Source organism: Cydia splendana, chromosome Z (genome assembly GCF_910591565.1).
Source record: "Cydia splendana chromosome Z, ilCydSple1.2, whole genome shotgun sequence".
Lineage (NCBI taxonomy): Eukaryota > Metazoa > Arthropoda > Insecta > Lepidoptera > Tortricidae > Cydia > Cydia splendana.
This window is the reverse complement of record NC_085987.1, coordinates 9,847,918-9,866,442: the sequence shown is the minus strand read 5'-3', so window position 1 is coordinate 9,866,442 and position 18,525 is coordinate 9,847,918. Positions and strand designations below refer to the sequence as shown.

Genomic DNA, 18,525 nt, shown 5'->3' with positions numbered 1-18,525 from the left:
TTTGGCACCGAAGTCAGGCACCGAAGGTCATCTCTGAGAAACGCCCCATAAAGACATCTTTACTTTAAAAGATAGCATATTATACAGTGAAACTTGGTTAAGTGGGACCTGGATAAGTGGGAAACCTCTATAGCTGGGACTCATGGTGCGGTCCCGGCACTTTGGCACTGAATTACCTCTGTTAGTGAGATAAAACAGACCTCTATAACTGAGATTAGTTGTTTCGATGTTATAGTTATATAAATTTGCCTCTATTACTGAGACAGAGAGGGTATTTTACCTCTTTTACTGAGACTATATTTGAAAGATTACATTTGCTTCATTGTTTTTTTAGAATGTTATAGGAATTGATCTCTGTATCTGAGATAACGTCAATCTATGACCTCTCTAACTTGGACTTTGGTCTAACCAAAAATTCCGCATTCGGTTAATTGTGTCTAAACCACTTCAAGTTTTATTTATAGTTAGTTTGAGTAAGTAGTTAGAACTATCGAAACGAAAAACCAAAAATTAATTTTCAATTATTAAAGTTCTAAGACGCAGAAGTCCGTTTTAAATTTAATTTAACAAAATCCATCCTTTGTAGAAGTAGAATCATTCAAAGTTAATTCGAATTAAAATTTGAACAGACTTAAAAAACTATTTCAGGACAAGGATTATTTTACCTTTATTTATTGTTGATGATTACAACTCATACATAATGTTGACAAAATACCTTATTTACCACCTCTATAACTGAAATAACCTCTTTTCTCACCTCTATTAATGGAACACTCTATAAATGAGACAGAAATTTATTTATACCTGGCTAACTGAGACCCTGTGTAAGTGACCTCTTTAAATGAGACTTTGCTTGTCCCTTGAGATCCCACTTATCCAGGTTTCACTGTATATCTACTAATTTAATATACATAGGTATGTAGTAATTACGTTCCTGACTAAAATTCATTAGAATTCAAACCAATGTTTATTACGGATCAGACACTACAACTACTAATGACATTACTTTGAAGTAATATCATGATTAATTACAGTGTGGTGATTAATTACGGTTAGAAAAATAGCAACTTAAACTACCCGTGGCGTAATGATGTACACCTGACACTGACAAGAATGTGGGGAGGTTCTGGAATATCATTACCAAACTATGAATGTCACTATATGCTATTCCCACAGTATAGTGTCTAGTCTGCATATGTAAACCAGCTTTACGTTAAGGTAAACTTAACGTGAGTAAATACTAGTTTTACTTTTAGAAAGGGCAAAATGTTGTTATAATGACTTTCGCACAGCCGCAATGCCACTCCAAAGTATTTGATGTTTGCTTCAGCCAAGCAAATATTTGGCATTGTTAGGATGTCGGATAATACTTCGCCTAGTAGCTTTAACGATATATTTAAGCGCCAATAGATAGCCCTAATATTGTACACAGATTGAGAGATTTTATTATCTTTTTTGAAGTCTTTTTTAAAGGTTGTAAATTAGGTATATTATGAGAGCATATTGATGACCCTTAACCGTACCTAATATATGTATCTGAGAGCATGTAATAACTGGAGTCGCCTTTAAGAGCTTACTTACCCCTCTGCCGAAAAACTTGCACCATTGTGCAAACTTTTGTATGGACTGACATGGCTATGTGTACGTTGCGTATAAATCATGTAGAAATAGCAATACATTTGACATCCCCTCCCCCGCAAAAACCGGCAGACTGTTTCGTACAGAAAATGACAGCAATGACATCTCCAATTATTAAATGCTCTAAGATAGGTATATGTTCGAATATAAGCCTATATACCTCTTATAGTCGAATTTCAATCGGTCAACTTGTACAGACGTAGATTATATTTATTTTTCAACGTTTTTTCACTGAAACGTACGAACGTGTCTTGCTATTTCTGTAAGTCTGGGTACAAAAAGTACTGAGGTTGGCTAAAGTAGATAATACGATGGAAAACAATTATGCACTAGGTACAATTGTGTGTAAGTGTCTATGGTCACGTCACCTTGTTGTAGTCGATTCCAAAACCAAAATAAATTCAAAACGTTTGGAAATATAATAATCTTATCTCTTGGACTTGGACCAAGTCTTGTGCGTGTTATTTCATAACGTGATAGTAATTAAAAAGCGGTGTGAACACCGCCACTGTCATGGTCGGACACTGGCCCACATCGCCGTCGCGGGTGATCAGATCAATTATGATACACGTTGTTGTGAATGTTGTGATTACCTTATTACCTACTTAATTAATGGTGCGTTTTATAATATAACTGTGCGCGTATTAACGCATGACATTCGAATGATGACGCAGATAACAAGATATTCAGGATAATTTAATTGTGTCAAAATTGTAAACTAATTAATTGCATTATAATAATACCCTGGTTGTTCAATATATCTTATACCTTTAAACGAGCAATTCTTGTATATACCCGTATATATTTATTTATTTATATATTTCGGGCTTCGCGGAAACGACTCTAACGATTCCGATGAAATTTGCTATATGGGGGTTTTTGGGGACGAAAAATGACTGAAAAATGATAGGTCTTATCTCTGGGAAAATGCGCATTTTTGAGTTTTTATATGTTTTCCGAGCAGAACTCGGTCTCCCGGATATTTCATATTATTATAGTCTTCTATAATAATGATGATAATAGCGCCAAATACAAACCCTTTAAGGCGAAAGAAATAAATTGGGGCCAAAGAATGTCGTTTCGACAAAACCGTAGGTAACACCTTGTCACTTTGTTCCAAACTACGTGGAAAGTCGTAAGCTCATGTCATTCAGACGCCACGGACGTAACGCCGGAGGACTCGTTTCACACCATGATGATGAGTCACGGAAGAGAAAACGGAAATACATAACCGTAAAACGTTTAATTAATCATAAATTATCAAGTTAAAAAAAAACCATATCAGTACCTAGTCATTCGATTCTAATTATTCAAATTGTGAATTTGATATGGCTTTTAGCTGCATCAGTTTCGCAAATTCATGCATAAAACAACAAGCCCGAAATGGCAAAGGTAAAACAAATAGCATCATTTTGACATTTGCCGGACACATTTGACTGCGCAATTGATAGAAAGTAGGTATTTGTAGCTTCTCTACTGAAGCTGTTATAACTTAAAAATATATGTTTCAGTCTAAGAAATGTGATTCCCGTGAACTGAAATTAGTTAGTAAATACATGGGTAGGTATTGTTATATTTATAGACAGAAAAGTTGACGAGTTTATTTTTTAATTCATAACAAATTAATGAAAAATAATTTAGGAATTTAAGTCCTGCCTAATTTCCCTATATCTGCTCTTTGGAGCTACAATTACGGCTCTTCAAGTCAGTCAAAATATTAACACTTGGAGTTGCCAGTCCAAGGAAAACGTTTGGGGCTCTTTGAGGTTCCTAAAAGTAATGATTTCTACTGCGGTAGGCTCTTCTTCTCAAATGTTTGCCGACCCCTGCCTTATATGATATGACTTATAGCAAATAAGCTCTTATACCTTGGGGATGCGTAAATAAGAACCATATTGCAACAAGTGACAAGATGCGAGCGTGATTGATGAAGCCTCGCCGCTACACAAATAGCAGACTTGGGCGAAATCTCTCCCCGAAGAGGCAATCAGTCTCACTCAGCCCACAATCCTGTTTTACCTATACCTTTTACCACATATTTACTCGTAAGTTCGTCTAATAATACTAATTATCTTATACATATACACGCAAACATTAGTGAGCAAGGTGCAGGTTAAAATTTAACTGTCGTTTACGCGCAGGTCAAACAAACTGTTGGCGACGGCTGCATGAATAATGAATGTAAGGTTTCGCGTGGATTATGCTAAATCGGTTCAAAATAGTGGTGGGTTCTAGTCAGTAGGTATTATTTTTACTGGTAAATCTCCACTGCTTATTTTTAGGCGATATTTTTAGTTACTCTACCATAGCATCATAGCAAGCAAAGTTCAGCAAAGAAGTTCGTTTTACTCCAGGGGTAGTAGATCAAGCAATTTTGGACGAACATTCTCACAATTTAAATTTGTTGTTATTTATGGGAATTTCCATCAAAGTTAGTAATAATGGTGAAGATAATGCAATTCGTCATTGATTATGATTGCCTTTAATTGTCATTCATTACTTTAAACCTTAACCCCTTAGTCGACAGTCGACACAACTCATAATAAATAGAAGGCCGGCAGTACATATACCTCCTTGCCGCACAATAGGTTTTAATTAATCTGGTTAGGTATAATAACGGGGGTCCGTGTTTATTTCCAGTCTTTCGGATGTTGTTGAATTAAGGGTTCAATAATAATGGATTCAGTCAAACCAATGTTTCCGGTAACGTTCATGACCGTAGCTGACATTATTCCCACTTTACCAAGAAGAGCACATCACATCACTGGTTCAAAAAGCTTTGCTTATTTTACTAGAGATTGTGATGATACTTAGTAATGGTTCGCAGAAGTGGAAAAAACCGCACTTTCACGCGTTACTAATGAAATTTGCGATTAAACACGTTATGCGGTGTTTGCGCAAGTACCTATGTGCTGCCCCGCGCTGCGTTATGTCACAGCCACGGGTCGCTTGCGCTGTTCGCGCTTTTGACATGCCTGCATAGATTCCTCTCCAATAAAGCATTATTTTCTCTCTTCGGTTAGCAGATGCGCTCCAAATTGTATTCGGGTCAACGATATTTCACCGTTTCATACTTAATCTGCTTCTAGCATAACGAACTACTCGTAATTTAATCATTCTCAGAAAGATCGTGTCTCTTTTAAACCTTTAACGACAAGTCTTACTCGGAGCTACTTATCTATAGGATAACACAAGGAATATACAAAATAAGTTGGTAAGTACCTACATTTCATAAGTAGGTCAAGGTATTAAATACCGACACGCACAAAACGCCAAAAATATATGTCGCGAATTTTGGCACTTTGTTTGTGTCGTCACATATTTTTTGCGTCCTTCGAAGAGTAACATATACATATTGTTGCAGGTGACCATACCTACAAATGTGAACTTAACCCTAACCTAACCGTGTGTAACCCTTTGAGGTATCCCTTCCAGTGAACTAAAAGGAGGAACTGATCAATAAATTACGACTTTCATAAATTTATTATTAAAATTAATAATCACTTATAGGTTTTTTTACTCTACGTACATACCTAGTTAAACATTATTAAAAGAATTGTCATGGCTTTAATCATATTATATTTGTCTTATGTTGATATATTAAAAAATATATAAATTACGTAACCATGGCGTCATATAAAATTTATAATGATGATCTTAATGAAAGTTAGTCATAATCGTCATTATGTTCTATTCGTAAATAATAGGTACTAATGCATTTTTCCATGTGCTACATGGCAGATATCTAAATATTCATGTGAAATCAACAGAAAGAGGGCGTGAGATAGTTAAACAACAATAGAGAGTGTTGTGTTCAAGACTTTTTAGGTGTAAAGGCACTACGAGCTTTCTGTATAATGTCTAACCGTCTTAATTTGCCTGGGAGGTTAAATGTGACATGTTACCTAAATAGACGTTTAGTATTTTTATTATAATTTATTCATTTATCACAATAATATATATACAGGGTGTCCCTAGCCATTGGACAAAGCCGAAATGTAAGTACGTATGCATTAGGGTATTTAGAACCAGTATACAAAGTATCATAACAATCGGTGTAGCGGTTACGAAGAAATTAACAAATTACGATTTTTTTACTTTGGAGCAACCTGTATGTGTTAGTAGCTCCTGAGGTAATAAATAGTATAAAACCTTCTTCGACCGTTTTGATGATCTTTTTTATTTATGACAAGTGACAAGATGCGAGCGTGATTGATGAAGCCTCGCCGCTACACAAATAGCAGACTTGGGCGAAATCTCTCCCCGAAGAGGCAATCAGTCTCACTCAGCCCACAATCCTGTTTTACCTATACCTTTTACCACATATTTACTCGTAAGTTCGTCTAATAATACTAATTATCTTATACATATACACGCAAACATTAATGAGCAAGGTGCAGGTTAAAATTTAACTGTCGTTTACGCGCAGGTCAAACAAACTGTTGGCGACGGCTGCATGAATAATGAATGTAAGGTTTCGCGTGGATTATGCTAAATCGGTTCAAAATAGTGGTGGGTTCTAGTCAGTAGGTATTATTTTGTTATAATTCAAAAAATATTACCGTTAGAGCATTTCTGAGAAGTAACCCTACGTGGGATTTCAGGGTTTGTCCAATGGCTAAGGTCACCCTGTATAATCAAATATCACATCATATAAAAATAAACAAAAATACATAATGGTTAAAAAATAACATAATTTACACCTAACGAAAAAGCACACCTTAAATAATAAAAAATCAAAAAATAATAATTCTAAGTACACTTAGCCTTACATAACCCTCCATTTTTTACATAGCTTGCGTACTGTGACATCTCCATAGAATGTACAACCTTAAAATGATGACGAAATGATGAAATATTGAGATGACGGTTGTTACCGTACCCAAGCTATTTGTAAAATACTATAGGTACATATATTGACCTTTGCCTGCCCAACCCTGCCTGATCAACAGTAAAACCAAAGGGCGTTAATTGTTAATACCGGCACATACTTTTCTTATACACATTATGTAGTTTATACATGCACCGTGCAATTATCTGTATAATATATGTATGTAAAATTCTGTTGTCCAGTGATCATACATTTTCAGATGTGGCCGGCAGGGGACGATAAGATGGGCAATGAATGAATGATATTCCCATTCAAGCTTACCGGTGACATAACTGATCCAGTTTGAGTAGCTTGCATGATATCATTGGAAAGTGTTCCTATAGAAACCGGTCTTGTATGAGGTTTGTAAAAATTATAAAATTTTTAGAAAATGATTTAGTAAGTTAACACTAATTGTGAAATGGTTTTTAATATTTGTATCTACTTACGTATGTGAATGATAATATGTACTTATATATAGTTACCTATCATATAAGTACAGGTGGTTTTATATAGGTGGCCTGATATAGGCGGTCACAAACTAGTAGTACGCTCCAAGCGATGCGACTTCTTATACAAATCGTTCCCGCGTCGCGTCGTGAGTCCAAAACCTCTTTTCGGCCCAATGTAACGATAAAACTAAATCATTCAGGGAGCGGGCAGCGGAGAGCAGTCTGTGGGATATTCGTAGTCAAACATACCTACCCTCATCAAACCCGAAAGCTCTGTTTGTCTATAATTTTTTTATGCGAAGTCCTTCTGGACTTACTAAAATACCAGTTTGGCTACATTGATTTAAATTAAAACTTTCTGAGACATGTGAACAAATTAAATGAGAAGAATATGTAAATTAAAAATGATTAATTCATAAGTACCTACCTATCTAAAGATACATATTAAGCGACTCTTTCACTGAAAGCAACTTAACTACCCTAGGAGAGGACACGCTAACGACGCCCTCTTTTTCAACGCACTTTACGAGTAAAAACTAATTTAAAATATCTGTCTCACTAAATTCATATTACAGAAACATGCGTTTCATTTCAAGTTCTATGTACAGAAATCCACTCATAATAATAAAGAGATATGAAGTAGTTAGGTAACTATTAGTATAAGTATATTATTATATTTATCATAATATAAAGCTTGCATTACCTAACTACTCGTACCTATCAGCTAAAAGGTTAAGTAGTCTTCAAAGGATGCAATAAATCTTTCTTTTCTGAAGATTTGGGTTCTAGATCCCCCCTTTCAAGACACTTAGCATGCCATTTATAAGGATAAATGAAATCAGTTTTGTCTCATTCAATACTAAGTCAAAGTGTAAGTTTGTCGAGTTGATCAGATAAATAATAACATCTTCCTAACGTTGTCAAGACTTTTTGCCACGGCTCATGGGAGCCGGACCCCAGACTCGGCAACTAATCCTAAGAATTGCTGTAGGCATCAGTTTTTACGCAAGCGATTGCCATATGACCTTCTAACACAGAGGGGAAACTAGGCCTTATTGGGCCATTCCATCTGAAATCGACAAATGGGGTGCGCCGTGTGATTTTTAATATGAATAATGGACAACTATCGTTACGGTGTCCGAAAACATAAGCCACCACCATTTTATTTTTTATCTTTTAATTTTAGAGTAGTGCCCATTCGAAAGAAAAAATCGGGTCAAATTCCTGCGTGTACATAATATGATGTAGAATAGGTAACCAAATAAGTCTTTCTTTATTTGATTAGGTATGAAATGAGCATTTAATATTGTGTAACAAAAGTTAGTTAAACTATCTACAAACAAAATGGTGGCCATCTAAAATGTTCACGCTTTCGGTCCATTTTTACGATTTTCTAACATTTTCTATGGCAACGCTATTGCACATCAAGAGTTACTTTTTTCTAAAATATAATGTCCTTGCCCTTCTTAATCACAGAATAATATCTTCAATTAGAAAAGTAGTTGTGAAAATTGAGAATTTCGAAAAATGGTCAACTTTGACCCTTAAAAAACCCATGTGGCGGAAAAAATCAAAATCTGAAATTTTCTTAAAATATAGTCTATGTATTCGTTAATTAAAAACACTTAGTGTTATTCTGTTATTTTTACTCATTTGGAAAATATGATTTTTTTAAACTGCTAACCTCATACAATAATCGTATTCATATAATGACAAATTATACTTTAGAAACTCTTCTATTTATGGCAACTGTTGAAAGAAAAACATAAAATATAAGCCAAAAGTTTCTAATTCACTATATTTAATACTACCAAAATACATTCTTATTCTACTTACTCCAGCCATTGTACGGTCCGCTAGTATGGTGAGATAGAAACACATCCATCACCGCCAACATTAACTGTTTATTTTGTGGACCTGGGTAAACATATTTTGCTCGATTATAATTTTTTCTAATTGTATGTAGATATGCACTAATAAAAATATTTATTATTATTTGAATAGAAAAAATCCGCCCTTATTTGTACATAATGAATCGACTAATATAAACTGATTTCCAGATGAATAGTGTGTAGAATGCTTGCATAAATATTTTCTACTAACCTCCTCCTTTCATTGAAGTCGCTTTAAAATACGAACTTATAATGAAATAAAATACATGCTATTTTATTTTAAGTTTTGCATAATTAGATTTACTGGGCTTATACTCGTAATATCGCAGTTCGACTGAAATTTAGCTGGTTAAGATAGCAAAAAGCTCTGGATTTCGAGGTTCGAGGTGACGACGCAAACATAAATTACCCTGTGATATAGGACAATGACTGAGACATATGTTTCTTAGGCGGCCGACTACAGTTCTCATTAGTCGTACCGTTGCGCCGAGGCGAATATATGCGCTTTAATAACAGGCAAAGTGACAGCAATTAAGTTCTGTTTCCCTTAAACATGACACGCCCAGACTTAATTGATAATTAACGAGACATCTTAACAATAGAAAAGTATATTTTGAGTAAAAGCGTAAGTGTTAAAAGTCGATTAAAAAAATAAAGTCTCAAAGAATAATGGGATACAATTAAAAACATAGTTTAGATATATTTAGCAACCATTACACCAACTTATAGTAGCCTAAGCAAATTAGAAAAATCTGCGGAAATAATTCGTGTAGTTTTGAAAATTGGTACAGGTATACCTTGTGGTGTTCAGATAAACATAGGGTAGGAGGTGTGCTGAGGGTGTAGGAGGGGGTTGAAGGTACCTTTTTTCATATTTTTGCTCATATCTCGAATATATGTACGAATAGCATTATAATTACTTCGAGCAAAAGTTTTTACATAAAATTTACTATAAATTTGGTTATGTTTATTTTTACTCTACAATCAATACTTTAGGAGCTACAGGCTGTTAAAGTTAAATAAGAGATAAAAAATAGATGATTTAAGAAAACGTCGTTTTTTTTATTGTTCATCATAAATAAAAATTTTAGTTTAGAGTATGCAAGCTAAGCGACCTGCTGATAAAATATAAAAAAAACAGGCCATGCTCAGTGTAGGGTTCCGTAGTTACCCGTCTGTCAAAATAGACTATTTGCCAAAACTCAAAAACAGCTATACCGATTATGTTCGCTATATTTTTCCTTGAAAGTCTTTACTAAGCTATGTTTTCACGATTTTTTTCAAATTTTTTGGACCAATGGTTCAAAAGTTAGGGGAACTAAAGGGTAATAAAACACAACTTCTTTTTTTCAGATCGATTATTTCCGAAAATATTAAGTTTGCCAAAAAATGGTTCTTAAAGACCCTCATTCGTTTTATAAGACCTATCCAACGACACCCCACACTATAGGGTGGAAGCGAAAAAAAATTTCATCCCCACTTTAATGTAGGGCAGCCACCATAAAAAATATTTTTTCTAGTTTTTATGATTACATTTGACATGAATATATAAATCAGTTACGCTGACAAAGTCGTAAAATATAAACTAACAAACAATTTTACTAACTAATTTTACTTTTTATTTAATTTTTTTTTTTTTAATTTATTCTAAACAATTTTTTTTATTTATGATGAACAATTACGAAAAAACAACGTTTTCTTAAACGACCTATTTTTTATCTCTTTAACTTTAATAGCCTGTAGCTCCTAAAGTATTGATCGCAGAGTAAAAATAAACAGAACCAAATTTGTAGGAAATTTAATGTTAAAACTTTTGTCCGAAGTAATTATAATGCTATTCGTACAGATATTCGAGATAATTATGAGCAAAAATATGAAAAAAGGTACCTTCAACCCCCCCACACCCTCAGCACACCCCCTACCCTCGAGGACTTTTAGTATGTTTATCTGGACACCACAAGGTATACCTGTACTAATTTTCAAAACTACTATTTCCGCAGATTGCCCAAATTCGGCTTAATTTGACGTGGCTATAGTGTATTGCTAAGACATGGTAGGTACGGGATTCCTTAAAAATGACCCCAAAACGATACCGTTTGCCTAACTACTTTTGCTAATAATGGCTTGCCATTTATAATAGGTACAGTCACCTGCAATAATATGTTACTCTTAGAAGGCCGCAAAAATATGTGACACGCTCTTATGGCTCTACAAATAAGATCGTGTCAGATATTTTTGCGGCCTTCGTTGTATCACGTATTATTGCAGGTGACTGTACTAACTAATATATTACAGGATTTTTTTTAATTGACCATCGCATGAGACGCATGCCTTTGTGCCAAGTTAGGTACATAAAGCATCTGTTTACAGGACATTATTTAGGTACCCTTTGTGGGCTTTGTGCAACATTACACTAATTAATATGTCGCTGGTAGACAAGATACGGTATTATTTATTTATAATAATGAAATTACTAATGCAAAAAACTCCTACAGCAAGGCCGCTTCGACACCCACGGCTTTGATTCGTGTCGTTTGACCAAGGATTTATGATCGGTCGGTGGATTTCACTTACAAGCAGCAATTTATATTGAAATTTATCCCTGGGTTTACAATAAGGACAAGTAATAAATGTACTTAGGTACTTTTGACATGCATCTTCTATTTTTTAATGAATATTATTATTACGTAAGTAGATATGTTGTTACCAGTCCAACAATAGTTTATAGCTAGATTATAACTCTGTGGTTGAAATTTCGTTAAACAACCGAGTGGTTATAAGAACAAGTTCCATAAAGCGTTGCACATGCTCACTGTGTATACCTATTCTGCAACACGTAAGTAGGTAGGTACTTATACTAATAACAGGTCGTGTCATGGCTGAGGCTAGAAATGATGTCCACACACATACTCCGATGAATCGATTAGGCTTCCAGCATTAAGGAAGACTCACGTTAGACCGGGCCGTGTCCGGGCCGCAACTACCGGCGCATCGTAACCTTAGTAGTTTTAGTTGCCGATATTGAAATTGAAATACATATGTATGTACGGGACGCAATAGAGGTTATCGACATATTCCAGGCCCGCGCATCGGCATAGTTGATCTCTTGTATTTTATAAACATCAGAATCTGCCAGAAAATGATAGATTGTTTTGTAATAGAGCCTATGTTACAGATATAAAAGTTACGAAGACGGGTATTACGGTGGCAACTCGAAAAGGCATGCACATGTTACCTCTTACTTGATCTTTAGGTATTCGTACGAGTACAGTACGCTCGGAAGTCCGAACTTACCTATGTAGAGCCGGCACTCTGACAATCTCAAAGCACGCGATGGCACGCGTGTGCTTGGCTTAAGACCGCTTATTCCAGCTAATGTACAATTAGACGATGATCGCTAATGTACCTACTTCGTACACTGGCCTCATTTGTAAGTAAATTGTCATAATGATAAAAATCCTTTTGGCGAAGTAGGTCAATTTCTTAGGAGATCAGTTTCGAGTTAAGGCAAGTTCTGAAGACGTCACTTTCGAAGTGGGTCCCTTTTGAAGGACGTAACTTTCTGAGAACGTCACTTTCGAATAGATCACTTTCTTAGCACAGTAGGTGCCTACGATTTAACCATTGTAAGATTGCCTGAACAAAACAGAATTAGCACACATAATTATCCTTGAGCTCAATTTATCCTAAGCTATCGGCCATACTCTTGAGAGGCCTGTAAGTGTAAACCGACCAAAATAAACATTGAAAATTTCATTTTGTTTGATATTACTCGAAGTCCTATGTAGATATGACATGCCCTAACATAACGAGCGAAAAAAATGCTTCCAACTTCACGACGTTAATTGTTTACATACACCCATACGCAAAAGGCGTAAAAGAGACAGTATAATTAAAATAATACCTAAGTAAAAAAGAGACGACTAATGTCAAACTAACGCGTCATAGTTAAAGTCCAACGACTAAGAGCAAACCTATCAAATGTCAAATAACCTATCTATAGTTATAATATCATTGAAACGATCTTGATCGTACTTACATATTGACGCGCTAAATCATCTGAAAATTACAAATCAATATCATATCAAGTTGGATTATTAAGGTTTGAATGTTACTCCTGATATCTAAGTATAACATAATATATCATAATCCAATAATAATTAACTGATAGCTATCACAAATTTGTGAGGCGCAGGATGCCTTTATAAAGCAATTATTTTTGTAGCTCTGCCAATCAAAACTGTCTCATTTTGCGGGCGGATCAGATCCCGGGTAGTATGGAACCGTCACGTCAGTTGGCGTTCATAATCGGATTAAATACAAATTCGTTAAGTATAACGTGACGGTTTAGGTTGAGTACTTGGCCATTAAGCTATAGAACATACATTTTAATTAAATTAAATTTTATAATGATTTAATACGAATAGAATATTGTATTATTACAAAGGAAGGAAAGCGTTCTTAGTAAGCAGGTTTCTACAAAGTATACACATTTTAACAGTAAATCAAAAATAATATTTGGAGATTCATAGTACTATTCGAAGTTTTTGACGATACTTTTGTATTACCCTATTACACTCAACAATTTAAAACGATTATAAGTGGTTCTGTAACGATGTCAGTTTCGCTATGATATCCATAATGCTCGCTAAATATTCTTACTTTCACACACTTTTCTAAAATAAGAATCTTTTCTCCATTAGGTAGGTACATTACGTCTACGCTCGAGTATTTGTTTTCGTAATATGTCACATACGGTAAGCTAAACCTTGGCTGTTTACAGTAAAACATATACGCATCTATGTAGACTAATATGTCCGTCTTAAAAGATATATAGGTAGTCTTAGTAAAAAACAAGGTACAAGCGAAGGTGGCTGAATAAAAAATAAATAGCTAAATATAAAAACCTGGCAAGTGCGAGTCGGACTCGCGCACGAAGGGTTCCGTACCATAATGCAAAAAACGGCAAAAAAAAAATCATCACCCATCCAAGTACTGACCCCGCCCGACGTTGCTTAACTTTGGTCAAAAATCTCGTTTGTTGTACGGGAGCACCACTTAAATCTTTATTTAATTCTGTTTTTAGTATTTGTTGTTATAGCGGCAACAGAAATACATCATCTGTGAAAATTTCAACTGTCTAGCTATCACGGTTCGTGAGATACAGCCTGGTGACAGACGGACGGACGGACAGCGGAGTCTTAGTAATAGGGTCCCGTTTTTACCCTTTGGGTAGGAACCCTAATAATAGGGTCCCGTTTTTACCCTTTGAGTACGGAAGATTATGAATTCTTCTGGAGGCGCGTGCACCGAATAAAGGATCTTTAATAACAAAACAGCATGTGGGATCGTCATGGAGTATGATATCTATCCGTACGTCTAGTTTTTACGTACAGGCCATATTATATCTGACTCGGTTACTTTTCTTGAATTTAGTTTGTTGGCATAAAAGCTAGTCAAGACCAATCCTAAACTTTAATTAGGTACCTACATCCCAAGTGAACTAAATTTTAGCAAAGGAAAACTATTGAAATGGTTTGACCGACTACTTATAGTACGTTTTTGGGCAGCGTACGATTTTTACTAAAATAAAAATATTTTAATACTAGCTGCAGCACCTAAACATGCTGCTTAAAACGCCACATAGAATGCAGCGCCACCAGTGGCAAAAAATGCAATTATTTTACGATGCGCCTGGTATGAAGCTAGGAATATCAACGAATGCATTGCTCTGATCGATCTGCCGCCTCTTATATAAGGCAGATCGTGATATGCCTGGGCAAATCTTAGTCAGATCATGAAATGGCGGCGTTTCATGATATGCCTAGGAATATCTCGATATGCCCGGTTTTACGATCTGCCGCCGACATATAGATCGCAATTATTTTGCCGGTAAAGTCAACAACGACGCATACCTATTATTAATATTGAACTTGGCTCTCATTTCACATATATGTTTTTGATGGAATAGTTAGTTTTTATCATAGTTGATTTAATAAGAAATTATTAGTGTTCATCATAGTTGATTACGAAACTAAAATTTATTTTTGCTATAGATAGGCGCTTAGCTTGTAAATCAAAACTGTTTTTTTTTTTAGGAAATTTTACAGGTTCGTAACCGCGCAATTACCCAGCTGGATGCTAAATTTCAACTTGCTAGGTCTTCTGGAAGTGGGTTAGGTTTTTGATGTTAGGTCAGTAAGTAAGTCAGTCAGTGAGATAAATCCCGATTTTCTAGATATTTGTATCTTAAATAATAACCGGTTGAGCTATTCTTGAAATTTGGGGTTCTGGTTAACGTTAAGGGTCAATGCCAGGGAGAGAGAAGACCCCGGGAAGAGAAGTCACGTCTTGGGAAATGAACGAAATTTCATAAGTTTATGTTGAATAGATTTTGAGATAGGTAGGGGTCAAGTAACTCCAAGTGGTTCGTGTCGTGTAATATAAGTCCAGATATCGGACAGATTGGCGTCATTGCTCGCAATAATGTGCACATGACTCCAAATTTGATTAAATAATTAATCATTTAATTATTTTAAATTTTTTTTCCTGAGATTTAATTTTGTTCCCTATAGTCAATAAATAGGACTCAAATATATTTTTGATATAAAAAAATGAGTACCTACAGAGATTTTGGAAAACGTACTGATTATTTTCTTTAATAAATTTACATTATAAGAAATATTTGTGTTATTTATTGATTAGGAATCAAAATTAAGCCTCAGGTAAGAAATTAATTAAATGATTCATTATTTAATCAATTTTGGAGTCATGTCCACATTATTGCGAGTAATGACGCAAATTTGTCCGATCTCTGAATATAACACAGCCGCTGCGTTGCCAGTTCTCTTCTTTTGAACTTGGCTTGAAACGCTGCCGCGTATCTAGATCTATCCGTATACGTGAGTTACAATTGTACAGCTAGCAGTCTTCATCTAGCATATCTACAGTAGTACCTAGTACATACCTAATAGTCATAGAGTCGGGCACAGACTACGGATCCGAAACCCAGTTCATTCGATTTGCTTATGACAAGATATGAAAAATGTCTTGTGTGTTAGCATGTTCGATGGCACCGATCCTTTTGCTAACCCAGTTGCTCGGCGATTCATTCGCCGGCTGCGGGCTTTCATAGTTTTTGTTTCATTACAATTATGTAACCTTCCACAAAGAAACGCTACACGCATATCACGATTATAAAACAAGACAATTAATCTACGCCGACTCTATTACTATTCAGTGTACGCGTAAAAAAAATTGGGTCATGCTCATCGAAATACTCATAAACGTGATGTAATGCGTCCTTCAAATTGGAAATGATTGGGACAGATTAATTTGCTCGATGATCCTCTTTACATCTTCTGACCCTCTTTTTCGGGGGCTATTTAAGCCACTCTTTAAATTCCACCAATGTGATGTGAGATCAAATTTAAACTTAAGTATAGTTTGTCAAAGGACTGTCTCATTTCAATCATGGACCGAAAGAATCATACTATCTTTGTCTTACACTATTAGTACTAGCACCCAAAAGAAAAGGATGAGTTTAGTTTTCCTGGTTGTTTCTGACTGACAAATTGGTTTGACCAACTATACATATATATATGTACGTACAGACAGAGAGAGGAGGCAGTAGTGAGTATGAGTACTCTCTCCAGGCGGGTGTTATGCCTGGGGACCGAAGACCGCTGAGAGGTAGTCAGAAGTGACATTTGAAACTCCGTAAGCGCGATGTAGGTTTCTACCAAATTGCGTTCTAACTCCCTAACGCCATCTGATAGAATCTTGTGGTACGACGTCGACAGTGATAGCTAGAGGAGACGCCACATACATGTAACCAATGTTAAACACACATTTAAATTTTAACGGTCACCGGCAGCGTTCAAGACCTATTTTAATTCAATTTATGTCTAAATTCATGCACAGATTAAGAAATATAGGGAAATGTTATAAATTGCGACCGGTGGGATTTATGGCACTAATAATTACTTAAACCACTTATTTTTTCAAATTTCAAAAAGGTTGTCCCTGTAGGTAACTATTCTTTGTCCCCTAAAAATATACCTAAATTGGCTACTTACAATATGAATTATTAAACAAGCAGTAGCAGTATATATATTATTATTATTGAAGTGTCTGTTTAGTGTTTTGTAGCAGTTATAGGTGTAAGTTCACCCGTGTCCGTGTGGTACATAATACCTATGCACTATCTTTAATACTATTAACTGACTGGACCTTCTGCCATTTAATAGTATGAACGATGGTGTATGGAAAAGTAAATATTAATACGACATTTCGGATACAACATACCCAGAACACAAGTTGAAGATCGCATCAACATGATGCAAATATTTTTAACTGGAAGAAATTCGGCACTACGGCAGCACAAATCTATAAACGCGATTTTGATCAAAATGATTTGATTTAGCGTCCGTGAAAATATTAAAAATAATTGAAGAATACATTTAGTTCGGCATTTTTCGCATGGCAGGCAGTAACATTACAATCTGAATGCCTTCGCTTCGAGCTTCCGTATATTATTACAAAACAGAGACGTTGTTGGAAAAAATGGGGGTAGCTATATTCAGAGATAGAAAATACAATGCCAATATTTTATGCAAACGGGCCGCGCTGATATTGGACTTATATTGGTATTACATTGCACGTTTTCGGAGAATAGCCGATTTATAGTTTACATTTGTACGTGTACTCACTTTTAGAAGCCCACACTTTGCCATCATTTAAAGCCGCAAAATAGGTCTTGAGGTCGTCCTTGCACTGTGGCGGCAGGGCGATGCCTTCTTTTTCCACATACGCCGGCCAGTCGTGGTGGTCCATCAGAGTCCGAAGCCACGCCATCCGGGACTGTCCCCTGGTCACCTCCGTGATGTTCACGTTCGCACCCACCACACTCACAAACACTAGAATCGTCACGATTATCATTGTCCTGGTTGCACGATAAAGTTTAAGGCACATCCTAGTGAATCAGTATTCAAGCATCATCCACTCCACGGTCAATTGCGATCTTGGACAGGTCAACTGAAAAAGAAAAAACACATTCAGAAAATTACACTGAAAAATCGTGACACAAGTGGTTCTGCATATCGTGTAGAATATAGTTGTCATACAATTCGTACATTGAAACGGAATATTAATAGTAGGTGAAAAAAATCGAGTTTCCATGAACGAGTGATAAATATTGTCAGGTGCGAGTGGGAGTGGGATAACCATAAAGAGCCGAGTACTATTAATATTTTGGTTTTACTGACTGTAATCTCAGTACTTAATACTTATGTTCGCCTATTTACTATACTGAAGTTTCCTATTTACGGTAAATAATTTACCCGTTTACGGGACGGTTATGTGTTAGTTAGTGTTAGTTACACCGTCAGTTTGTGCACCCGTTAGTTTACAATCTAACGTAGATTAGGTTACGTATATTTTGTAATCTTCCTACCGTCAGTTTATATTTAATTTGCGAGATAAGTTGTAAATGTTAACATTTTAATAAATTACGCAGTTACAATTCTCTACTTAATCAATCACTTATTTACTTGATATGTACCTACTGACTGAAAGTATTTGATAGGCACCTACTCGCATGTCTACCTCCTTACTATGTAGGGTTTTTATCATCTATCATACTTTCACCTACTTAATTGCGAACTCCGTCTAG

At 35.5% G+C, this 18,525-nt stretch overlaps 1 protein-coding gene across 1 annotated transcript in view; it reads right to left on the bottom strand.

The window, feature by feature from the left end:
* Positions 1-17,879, bottom strand: part of LOC134804197 (nose resistant to fluoxetine protein 6-like) — a 38,657-nt gene extending 20,778 nt beyond the window's left edge. Inside the window, exon 1 of the mRNA XM_063777148.1 lies at positions 17,564-17,879. Coding sequence (XP_063633218.1) covers positions 17,564-17,825 — 262 coding nt within the window. The 5' untranslated portion in view covers positions 17,826-17,879. The remainder of the gene's footprint in view (positions 1-17,563) is intronic.
* Between the last annotated feature and the right edge of the window lie 646 nt (positions 17,880-18,525).